Consider the following 13,018-nt stretch of genomic DNA (forward strand, 5'->3'; position numbering starts at 1 on the left):
TATAGTTGTTGCTGTTGTGGTGGTTGTGTCCTTATCTGGTTTTGGTGTCAGAGTAATAGTGGCTTTGTAGAAGAGTTAGGAAGAATTTCCTCCCATTCAATTTTTGGGAATAGATTGAGAAAAATTGGTGTTATTTCTTTGTAAGTTTGGTATAATTCAGTAGTAAAGCTATCTAGTCTTGGGCTTTTCTTTGTTGGGAAGCTTTTTATTACTGATTCAATCTCATTACTTGTTAGTGGTCTGTTCGGGTTTTCTATTTCTTCCTGGTTCAATTTTGGTAGGTTGTACGTGTCCAGGAATTTATCCATTTCCCATAGGTTTTCCAATGTATTAGCATATACTTGTTCATAGTAGTCTCTTATAATCCTTTGTATTTCTGTGGTATCAGTTGTAATGTCTCTTTTCTCATTTCTGATTTTATTTATTTGAGTCTTCTCTCTTTCTTGGTTGGTCTAGCTCACAGTTTGCTAATTTTGTTTATCTTTTCAAAAAGCCATCTTTTGTTTCATTGATCCTTTGTATTTTTTTAAGTCTCTATTTTGTTTAGTTCTATTCTGATCTTTATTATTTCTTTCCTTCTAGTGATTTGGGGTTTGACTGGTTCCTGCATTTCTAGTTCCCTGAGGTGTGTTGTTAGCTTGTTCATTCAGAATCTTTCCTTTTTTTTGGATGTAGGTTTTCATTGCTATACTTCCCTGTTGGCTGTGCTTTTGCTGTATCCCATAGGTTTTGGTATGTTGTGTTTCTGTTTTCATTTGTTTCAAGAAATTTTTAAATTTTCTTCTTAATTTCTTCATTGATCCAATGGTTGTTCAGGAGCATGATGTTTAATTTCTGTGTATTTGTACAGTTTCCATAATTCCTCTTATTATTGATTTCTAGTTTTATTCCATTGTCATCTGAAAGATACTTGATATGATTTTGGTTTTTAAAAATTTCTTGACATTTGTTTTGTGGCCTAACATATGGTCTGTCCTGGAGAATGTTCCATGTGCTGATGAGAAGAATGTGTGTTTTGCGGCTATTGGATGAAATGTTTAGTAAATGTCTGTTAATTTCATTTGGTTTAAAGTGCAGTTTAAATTCCCAGTTTTCTTTATTGGTTTTCTGTCTAGATGATCTGTCCAGTGCTGGGAGAGTTAGATGTTGAAGTCACCAACTATTACTATATTGGAGTCTATTTAGATCTAATAATATTTGCTTTTCATTATCTGGAGGCTCTAGTGTTGGGTGCGTATATATTTAGAATTGTTATATTGATCACCTTATCATTATAGAATGACCTTCTTTATAGTTTTTGACTTAAAATCTGTGTTATCTCATGTAACTCGTGTAAGTGTAGCTTCTCCTGCTTGCTTTTGGTTTTTATTTGCAGGAATTTTTTTTCCATCCCTTCACTTTTAGTCTATGTGTGTCTTTATAAGTGAAGTAAGTTTCTTATAAACAGCAAATATTGATGCTTTTTAATTCATTCAGCCAGTTTAGTGAGGAGTTTAATCCATTTTATTTCTGCCATTTTATTAATTGTTTTCTGGTTGTTTTATATATCCTTTGTTCCTTAACTTCCTTTCTTAATTTTTATCATTGCAGTTTGATGGTTTTCTGAAGTGGTAATGTTTGAATTCTCTCTCTTTCCCATTTGTGTATCTGTTCTACTAGTGAGTTTTATACTCTCTTGTGTTTTCATGATGGTATATAGTATTCTTTCACTTCTAGATATGTAGGACTACCTTAATAATTTATTGAAGGACTAGTCAGTGGTGATTAATTCCCTTGTTTTTGCTTATCTGGGAAGGACTTTATTTCTCCTTCATTTTTGAATAATAGCGTTGCTGGGCATAGTAATCATAGCTGACATTTTTTTTCTTTTCAGCACTTTGAATATATCATCACAATCTCTCCTGTCCCATAAGGTTTCTGCTGGGAATTCCCTTATGTGCAACTTGACACTTTCCTCCTGCCTTTGTTTGAATTTTATTTTTGTCTTTGACTTGACATTTTGATTATAATGTGCCTTGGAGAAGATCTTTCTGAGGTGAATCTATTTTAAGACCTTTGAGCTTCCTGTATTTGAATATCTATATCCCTTTCAAGACTTGGGAAGTTTTCAGCTATTATTGCATTAATAGATTTTCAATACCTTTGCCCATCTCTTCTCCTGAGACTTCAAAAATTTTAATACTTGTTTTCTTTATGGTATTGCATATGTCAAGTAGACTTTCTTTATTCTTTTTTCTTTTTTGTCTAACTGAGTTATTTCATAAGACCTGTCCTCAAGTTCTGAAATTCTTTTTCTCTTGCCTGGTCTAGTTTATTGTTGAAGCTCTTGATTGTATTTTTTCTTGCTTTCATTGACTTCAGTTCCAGGATTTCTGTTTGGTTCTTTTTTATGATGGCTATCTCTTTATTGACTTTCCCATTCAGATCATGAATCATTTTTCTGATTTCTTTGTACCTTTTTTTTTTTTTGAGATGGAGTCTCACCCTGTTGCCAGGCTGGAGTGCAGTGGTGTGATCTCAGCTCACTGCAACCTCCGACTTCCTGGTTCAAGCGATTCTCCTGCCTCAGCCTCCCGAGTAGCTAGGATTACAGACATGTGCCACCACGCCCAGCTAATTTCTGTATTTTTAGGGGAGACGGGGTTTCACCATGTTGGCCCGGGTGGTCTCTATCTCCTGACCTTGTGATCCACCTGTTTCGGCCTCCCAAAATGCTGAGATTATAGGCGTGAGCCACCGCAACTGGCCGCCTTTGTACTCTTTTATCTGTGTTCTCTCATATCTCACTGAGTTTCTTTAATATCATTGTTTTGAATTCTTTTTCATCCATTTCATGTATTTTCTTTTCATTGGAATCTGTTACTGGAGAATTATTGTGTTCCTTTAAAGGTGTCATGTTTCCTTACTTTTTCATGTTTCTTGTGTTCTTACATTGATATCTGTGTATCTGGTGTAATAGTTGCATCTTCCAGTCTTATGGATTGACTTCCATAGGAAAAGACTTTTTCCTATAGATGTATCTATAGTGTTGGTTAGGTGGGGTGCTTTGGCTTTGATTCTGGGTGGGTGAGGTCATGTAGTTTTTATATATCTTCAGCTGTAATCAGCATCAGTGGGTATCAGTGGGTTCTTTAGTGGCTTACGCTATAGCTGTTATTAGAGGCTGTGACAAGGCTTTGCTGCAAATGGGGATACCAAGTGGGCTTGTACTTAGGCACTGGTGGTGGGGGTGGAAAGCCAAGTATGCTAGTCCCTGGGGCCCCCAGGTGGTGTGCATGGGCTCTGGTGATGGTGGATCTGGGCAGGTCAGTCCTTAGGCCTCCAGTGCCTTGCTCAGGTGCCAGGGGTGGCAGTGGTGGGCCAGGTAAGCCAGTCCCCAGGTCCCCAGGTAGTGCATATGGGTGGGTGGTGACTGCAAGCTGGGTAGACTGGTCATCAGGCTTTTGGGAGACATACGTGGACACTGGTGGCAGGCAGGGTAGGCCTATTCCCAGGCCCCCAGACCATGCGTGGGTGGCAGATAGGGCAGAACAGTCCTTTGGACCCCAGAAAATGTGCACCAGTGGTGATGGGCAGGCTGGATCCATCCTAGGCCCCTGGGTCGTGTGTGTGCTGGCAGTGGTGGCAGTGAGTGGGGTCAGCCTATCCTCAGGCCCCTAGATGGCATACATAGGTGCTAGTTGTTGGTGGGGGCAAGTCAATCCCCAAGTCTCTTAGACACTGTACTCAGTCACTGGCAGCAGTGGCAGGGGTTGGAGTCGGCCTCTTGAGTAGATTTTTAATCCACCCACCAATTTAGTTTATGTCTTCTAAGCAAGTCTCACTCTTACATCTTTATTTTATTACTTTTTGGTTTATAAAAGCAGAAGAAAAAAGGAAAATTAAAATTGCCTATAATGGAGTCCCCTGTCAGTCATGTACATATAACTCATTAACACTAGATAGTATATGTTGATAATCATTTAAAAAAATGCATCAAAAGCATATACTTACTGTTTGATAACATGTTTTTGAAAATTAAAATGTATCGAACTTTCTTATATCATTGGGTTTTTTTTTAATAACATGACTTTTTGTTACTTGCATAGTATTTTCATGTGTATTTTACCATTTACTTAATTCCTTATTGCTAGCAATTTTGGTTGTTTCTAGCTATTCACTACTCAAAAATAACATTATATTCCTCTCTGATTTTTTCCTTGGGATCAATTTCTGGGATTAGAATTGCTAGGTTAAAAAGTGTGAGCATTTTTCCATCAGTGACAGACTGGATTAAGAAAATGTGGCACATATACACCATGAAATAATATGCAACCATAAAAAAGGATGAGTTCATGTCCTTTGTGGGGACATGGATGCAGCTGGAAAACACCATTCTCAGCAAACTATCGCAAGAACAGAAAACCAAATACTGCATGTTCTCACTCATAGGTGGGAATTGAACAATGAGAACACTTGGACACTTAAAGTATAATAAAGTACAGAACTTAAAGTATAATAAAATAAATAAATAAATATTTCCATGATAAAAAAAAAAGTATGAGCATTTTTAAGGCTTTTAATAAACATCACCAAATAGCCCTCCAGAAACATGGTACCAATTTATAACTCACCAGGAGGGTATGAAGGAACCCAGATTTTCATAGTAAGTTAGAAAGATCACTGTATTTTTATTCAGAAGGTAGGCCGAATATTGGTTGGTATAGGTGAGCTTACCCTCAGCCATTGTGGTGCTTAAACACAAATGTTGGTCGGGCACAGTGGGTCACGCCTGTAATCCCAGCACTTTGGGAGGCCCAGGCGGTTGGATCACTTGAGGTCAGGAGTTTGAGACCAGCCTGGCCAACATGGTGAAACCCTGTGTCTACTAAAAATACAAAAATTAGCTCTGTGTGGTGGTGCACGCCTATAATCCCAGCTACTCGGGAGGCTGAGACAGCAGAGTTGCTTGAACCCAGGAGGCGGAGGTTCCAGTGAGCTGAGGTCACGCCACTGCACTGCAGCCTGGGTGACAGAGCGAGATTTCATCTCAAAAAATAGAAAATAAAAAATAAAATAAAATAAACGCAAATGTTGAGTGAATGTGTTTTTTGACTTCTCTTTCCTTGTAGACTTCCTCTCCTAAATTACCTCGCTGCCGAGAGGGAGGCTGGGCAGGTGATTTCGTGAAGGTTTCGAAGTGAGTACTAGCAGCTCATAAGAGTGGGGGTGGGGGTGGACACGGCTGGGGGGACTTTGCTCCTGTGTTGTTTTATTTTTTACAATAGCTTTATTGAGAAAAAATTTACATACCATACAATTCACCCACTTAAAATGTACAATTTAATCGTTCTTAATATATTCACAGAGTTGTGCAACCATTGCCACAATCAATTTTACAACATTTTTATCACCTCCCCACCAAAAGAAACCCTGTATCTATTAGCAGCACTTCCCATGTGCCCCCAACCTCCCTAGATCTAGGTGGTTACCAGTCAACTTTCTCTCTCTCTGATTTGCATATTCTGGACATTTCTTGTAAGTAGAATCTATATTATGTGGTCCTTTATGGCTGGCTTCTCTTACTTGTCATAATGTCTTCAAAGTTTATTCGTGTTGTAACATTCTGTATTCTTAATTTTCTAAACATAATGGAATTGCCTGTTGTAACTGCTGATGAACTCTGCAGTATGTCCTCCCCTGACATATATCAGTCATCATTCATAAAGGGAAACAATACAGATGTCCCATCACCCTGCCTAGTTGGTATCTTGTGTTTACTGTAAGCTGGCATGAATATTGATTCCATAACCATAACTAACATTATCTCATCAGCCTCTCCAGAGCTCCTGGAAAGGCTGGGAAACCTGATGTCACAGTGCATGTGGCAGCACTTTATAAACTGCATAGGGCTCACAGTGTGGGACTGTAGATGCAGATGCCATTCTCTCTGAGCTGGATGATGTTGAGCAAGATGTTTACCATGGCTGAGCCCCTGGATGGACACACTGATGTTCCCTACAGGGCGATTCAAAGACTAAAGGAAATTACATATGTAACAGGAATGTTGCTGTTGTGTTTAGCCCTCCCAGCCTTTCCACAGCTTAGACCAGAAGCTGATCCCTGTGGTTCCATATTGAGAGGCGGCAGAGTGTGGTGAGAGCCGCAGGTACTGGAGCCAGCTGCCTAGCTTTGAATCCTAACTATCTCATTTATTATCTAAGAGACCCCAAGCCAGTAATTTAACATCTCTGGTCTCCATTTCTGCATCTCTACAATGGGGTTAAAAATAGTTCTTACTTGAAAGGATCATTGTGAGGATTAAATGAATTCATATGTGTAAAATATTTAGAAGAGAGAGAAGCATTTAGGAAGCACTTGTAGATGTTGGCTATTATGATGATGATGATGACTGTTTCTTATCCCCATTCTGTCCTCATAGATAGGCTTCGACCATATTCTTCTCACAGACATTCTGGCAGGTGGTGATGTTTATGAGTTGCAGGAGCTTTGGGATCTTTATGGTGCCATAAATGCTTCATATGAAGGGTCTGTTTGGGAGAAGTAATTGCAGATCAAGAAAAGCAATCGTTATTTTGAATATCAGGAATCTTCTTTAATTGTGAACGACATTAAAGCCTTAAGCATAGGAATGTCAGCTTTCCAAAGCTGTAGTATCAGAAGTATTTTCTAAACCTTATGTTGGTAAGAATTAGCCAGGGGTGTTCAAGAGAGAGAATACAGTCACAGATTCTTAGTTTCTGTTTCTGGTTGGGCCAGTAAAACCCCTTCTTCATTCCTCTTTTCCACTTACCACTAGAGACAGAAACTAAAACCATGGATTCAGGCTGCTAAAAGCCTAAAATAAAACAAAGCAGAACAACAACAAAATAAGGCAGGTTGGACAAGTTTGAATTAGACATAATCAATGAATGATATCCCCTTGGATTTCTGCCAGCATCTGGGAATGCACATGACCTAGAGTAGAAATCTCTGCAAGATCTTCATCCATCCAGGATGAGCATCCACATCTCAGGGATGGTTTCAGAATTACCTTGTTTCAAATAAGGAGAAAGTATTCCTCAAACTTCTTCCTACCACATACTCTCTCGCATTTCTTCCATGCTCAAACTGGCAGAATTTTCATGCTAAGGTGTGGTAATTATGTCATCTCTTGTTTTACTCGTAGGAAGCAACATCACAGTCAGGTTAAAACCATGGGTATCTGATTCAGACATACCAGGGTTTGAATTCAGGTTTCAGCATTTAACTGGCTGTGTAAACTTGGAGAAGTTACTTAACCCTGTAAAGTAGCAATAATAACACCTATTGCCAAGAATTGTTCTGAGTCTTGAACACACAGGAAGAGTACTCAGCATAAAGCTAGTACCTAGCTTGTTGCTGCAATTAAGTTATGAATAACAACAGTGCATAAGGAGTAAAGTAATAAGGCAGGTCTCTCTACGTTTTATGGTTCTAAAACATAAAAGTGTTAGGTAACATGTGCTCTGTAAATGGCATCTATAGTAGGATGGTGCTGGCTGTCACCTTCAGCCACATTTGTTAGTCTCTGTAGCTGTCAGCACCTTCCAGATGCTTTAAACAGGCTTTGATTACAGTTAGTCTTTGTGATTCTTGAAGTTTGATTCATTGCTTACATATAGTTAATCTAGGCCAGCCTGACAGAGAATGTGATAGTAAGACCAAGACATTTTGCTAGCCTTTACCTTTGGTCGCATTTTATGGACGAAGTAAGTGGAGTCATAGATGCCTGTAAGTCAGAAGGAGCAAGTGCTTAATGTCTTTTAGTTCAGTTCAGAGTCCAGTTCTAAAGACTGGATTACAAATCATTTCATTACTTAATCTCTTGCACTAAGTCTTAGATGAATGATAAAAATATATATATACCAGTGGGATGGCCAGTTATCGAATTTAACTACTTAAGATATACATGGGAATAGTTTCTCAAAGAATAGTCATTATTCTAGTTTAGAATTTACTTGAGCAGTTGTTGCCTTCAAAATGGCACTATCTTGAAAGAGCTCTATGAGAACTACAAACCACTGTTCAAAGAAGTCAGAGATGATGCAAACAAATGGAGAAACAGTCCATGCTTATGGACAGGAAGACTCAATATTGTTAAAATGACCATACTGGCAAAAGCAATTTATAGATTCAATGCTATTTCTATTAAACTACCATTGACATTCTTCACAGAACTTTTCTAGAAAGAACTATTTTAAAATTTATATGGAACAGAAAAGGGCCCAAATAGCCAAGGCAATCCTAAGCAAACAAAAGCAAAAACACCTGGAGGCATCACACTACACAACTTCAAACTATACTACAGGGCTACAGTAACCAAAACAGCATGGTACTGTACAAAAAGAGACACATAGACCAATAGAACAGAATAGAGAACTCAGAAATAAGACCGCATACCTGCAACTATCTTCAACAAACCTGACAAAAAAAGCAATGGGGGAAGGATTCCTTACTCAATAAATGGTGTTGAGATAACTGGCTAGTCATATGCAGAAGATTGAAACTGGACCCTTTCTTTACACCATGTACAAAAATTAACTCAATATGCATAAAAGACTAAATGTAAAACCCAAAAATACAAAAACTCTGGAAGACAACCTAGGCAATACCATTCCGGACATAGGATCGGACAAAGATTTCATGATGAAGACACCAAAAGCAATCACAACAAAATCAAAAATTGACAAATGGCATCTAATTAAAGTAAAGCACTTCTGCACAGCAAAGGAAACTGTCAACAGAGTGAGCAGACAACCTAGAGAATGGGAGAAACTTTTGGAAACTATGCATCTGACAAAACTGTAATATCTAGCATCTATAAGGAACTTAAATTTACAAGAAAAAAAACAACCCCACTAAAGGATGAATAAACACTTTCTAAAAGAAAGACATACATGCAGGCAACAAGCTCAACATCACTGATCATTAGAGAAATGCAAATAAAAACCACAATGAGATACCATCTTACACCAGTCAGAATGGCAGTTATTAAAAAGTCAAAGAAATATGGCCAGGCACGGTGGCTCACGCCTGTAATCCCAGCACTTTGGGAGGCCAAGGTGAGCAAATCACCTGACGTCGGGAGTTTGAGACCAGCCTGACCAACAGGGAGAATCCCCCATCTCTACTAAAAATACAAAATTAGCTGGGCGTGGTGACTCATGCCTGTAATCCCAGCTACTCAGGAGGCTGAGGCAGAAGAATTGCTTGAACCTGGGAGGCAGAGGTTGCAGTGAGCCCAGATTGTGCCATTGCACTCCAGCCTGGGCAACAAGAGTGAAACTCAATAATAATAATAATAATAATAACAACAACAACAACAACAGATGCTGGTGAGGTTGCAGAGAAAAAGGAACGATTGGACAGTGTTGGCATGAGTGTAAATTAGTTCAGTCATTGTGGAAGACAGTGTGGTGATTCTTCAAAGACCTAGAGACAGAAATATCATTTGACCCAGCAATCCCATTACTGGGTATATACCCAAAATAATATATCATTTTATTATAAAGACATATGCATGTGTATGTTCATTGCAGCACTATTTGCAATAGCAAAGACATGGAATCAACCTTAATGCCCATCAATGGTAGACTGGATAAAGAAAATGTTGTACATATACATCATGGAATAGTATGTAGCCATAAAAAAGAACAAGATCATGTCCTTTGCAGGAACATGGATAGAGCTGCAGGCCACTATCCTTAGCAAACTAATGTAGGAACAGAAAACCAGACACTATATGTTCTCACTTGTAAGTGGAAGCTAAATGATGAGAACACTTGGACACAGAGAGGAGAACAACACACACTGGGGCCTATTGAAAGGTGGAGGGTGGGAAATTGGAAAGGATCAGGAAAAATAACTACTGGGTACTACGCTTAATGCCAGGGTGACGAAATAATTTGTACAACAAACCCCTGTGACACAAGTTTACCTATATAACAAACCTGCACATGTACCCCTGAACTTAAAAGTTAAATTTAAAAAAAAATCACTATTAAAAATATTTACTTCCATTTTTTGCCACCCTCTCCTCCCACTTTTTTCTCCCTCCCCATTCCCCAACATCCCCCAGTACACTCTTTTTCCTGAACCTGAAAATAAGTTGTAGATGTCATGACATTTCACCCCTAAATACTTTAGCATGCATCTCTCAAGATTGATGACATTCTCTACAGTTTCACAGTATCACTCATATCTAAGACATTTCATAGTGGTTTAATAATATTTAATATATAGTTTATATTTCAATACCCCCCTTTGTTCCCCCAGATGTCTCTTATAACTCCAGGATCCAATCAGAGCTCAAATACTGCATTTCATAGTTGTCTTTTTAGTCTCTCTTTATCTAAACTAGTCCTCACCCTTCCCCATTCCCCACCAAGACATTGACTTTTATGAGGAACCCAGGCCAGTTGTGTTGTAGAATGTCTCACATTCTGGGTTTCTCTAATTGATTCTTCATGGTAAGATTCAAGTTAAAGATTGTGGACCAGAACAGGTGATCACATACCCTTCTTAGCTTATCAAATTAGGAGGCATGTGACATCAGCTGATCCCTTGGTTGGTGTTACTAAGTTTTATCACTTGGTCTAGGTGGTGATCTCTAGATCTCTCCATTGCAAAGGTTCTTTTTTTCCTTTATAAATAATTAGTAATTGTTTGGGGTACCACTTTGAATCCTGTTCACCCACACCCTTTCACCCAGTTTTAGCATCCATTAATGATCCTTGCTGGAATCAGTTATTATATCGGGGATTGCAAAATGTTAACTGTCTAATTCTACCATTCTATATTAATTGCTTGGAGTTTTTTTTATAAAGAAGAATTTCCTTTTCTCCTTTTTTCTTTTTCTATTGCTTTCTCTCTTTAAAATCATGGACTCATGGATTTTTAAAAAAACTGTTTTATTTTAGATTCAGGAGATACATGTGCAGGTTTGTTACAAGGGTATATTGTATTATGCTGAGGTTTGAGCCTCTATTGATTCTGTCACTCAGATAGTGAATACAGTACCCAATAGGAAGCTTTTCAGTGCTCTCCCGCAGCCCCTTTTGGAGTCCCCAGTGTCTGTTGTTCCCAGCTCTATGTTTATGTGTGCCCAGGATTTAGCTCCTACTTATAAGTGAAACCTCCAATATTTGGTTTTCTGTTTCTGCATTTGTTTGTTTAGGATAATGGCCTCCAGCTGTATCCATATTGCTGCAAAGGATGTGATTTCATTCTTTTAAATGGTTACATAGTATTCTATGTGATATATATATATCTCACATTTTCTTTATCCAGTCCACCATTGATGGACACCTAGGTTGATTCCATGTCTTTCCTGTTGTGAACAGTGCTGCGATGAATATATGTTTGCATGTGTCTTTTTGATAGAATGATTTATTTTCCTTTGGGTATGTATATACCACCCAGTAATGGGATTGCTGGGTCAAATGGTAGTTCTATTTTTAGTTCTTCGAGAAATCTCCAGACTGCTTTCTACAGTGGCTAAACTAATTTACATTCCCACCAACAGTGTGTAAGCATTCCTTTTTCTCAGAAGCCTCACCAACATCTGTTATTTTTTGACTTTTTTAACAATAGCCATTCTGACAGGTTTGAGATGGTATCTCATTGTGGCTTCAATTTGCATTTCTCTGATAGTGATGTTAAGCATTTATTCATATGTTTGTTGGCTGCTTGTATGTCGTCTTCTGAGAAGTATCTGTTCATGGCCTTTGCCCACTTTTTAATGGGGTTATTTGTTTTTTCCTTGTTGATTTGTTTAAGTTCCTATTCTAGATATTAATCCTTTGTCAGATGCATAGTTTGCAAAAATGTTCTCCCATTCTGTAGGTTGTTTGTTTACCCTGTTGATAGTTTCTCTTGCTGTGCAGAAGCTCGTTAATTTAATTAGATCCCACTTGTCCATTTTTCCTTTTGTCACAGTTGCTTTTGAGGACTTCGTCATAAATTCTTTGCCAAAGCTGACATCCAGAAGGGTATTTCCTAAGCTTTCTTCTAGGATTTTTATAGTTTTGAAGTCTTACACTTAAGTCTTGGATCCATCTTTAGCTAATTTTTCTTATATAGTGATAAGAAAGGGTCCAGTTTCATTCCTTTACATATGGTTAGCTAGTTTTCCCAGCGCCATTTATTGAATAGGATGTCCTTTCCCTGTTGCTTATTTTTGTCAACTTAGCCACAGATTGGTTGGTTGAAGGTATGCTGTTTTAGTTCTAGGTTTTCTACTCTGTTTTAGATTATTTATTTATTTATTTATTTTTGAGACAGGATCTTTCTCTTTCTCTGTTGCCCAGGCTGGAGTGCAATGGTGCAATCATAGTTCACTGTAACCTCAGACTCCTGGGCTCAAGTGATCCTCCTGCTTCAGCCTCCCCAGTTGCTAGGAGTGCAGGCATGTACCACAATGCCTGGCTAATTTTTAAAAATTCTTATTTTTGTAGAGCTGTGGTCTCACTGTGTTGCCAAGGCTGGTCTCAAACTCCTGGCAGTCCTCCTACTTCAGCCTCCCAAAGTGCTGAGATTATAGCCATGAACTACTGCACCCAACTGGCTTCATGGATTTGTATTGTTCATTGTGTTATAACTCATTTCCATCATCCCTTCTTTTTTTCTATAATACTTATGTTTATTAGTGCTCAGATTGTCCCATGTTTGGCCAGGGAGAACTTCAGGATGGCTCTTATGCCTTTGTGCTGTATTAGTATTTGAGTACGTGCTTGCTTTTCAGTGCAGCAAGATATTCCAGAATAATTTTGTTCAGTCCAGGAGTCAGCTGCTTCTCCAAAGAGGCCTGGGTCCTTTTGGTGGAGAATAGTTATAGAATTCAAGATCTATGGGCACACTGCATTGCTATTGGATATCTTTGCTTCTAGGCTCTTTTAGTAGGTAGAACTAGTAAACACATTTAAAAAAATACGCTCTATCCTGTAACACACATAAAATAGTTTTACAGTTACTATACTAATGTCATTATCAAAAACAA

General features: G+C 38.3%; 1 protein-coding gene across 2 annotated transcripts in view; it reads left to right on the forward strand.

The window, feature by feature from the left end:
* IFT43 (intraflagellar transport 43) overlaps positions 1 to 13,018 on the forward strand; it is a 98,318-nt gene that overhangs the window by 31,754 nt on the left and 53,546 nt on the right. For both annotated transcript variants that reach the window (XM_011981573.1, XM_011981572.1), the window contains exon 3: positions 5,112 to 5,179. In XM_011981573.1, the coding sequence (XP_011836963.1) occupies positions 5,112 to 5,179 (68 nt within the window). The remainder of the gene's footprint in view (positions 1 to 5,111; positions 5,180 to 13,018) is intronic.

Source organism: Mandrillus leucophaeus, unplaced genomic scaffold, assembly GCF_000951045.1.
Source record: "Mandrillus leucophaeus isolate KB7577 unplaced genomic scaffold, Mleu.le_1.0 Scaffold228, whole genome shotgun sequence".
NCBI lineage: Eukaryota > Metazoa > Chordata > Mammalia > Primates > Cercopithecidae > Mandrillus > Mandrillus leucophaeus.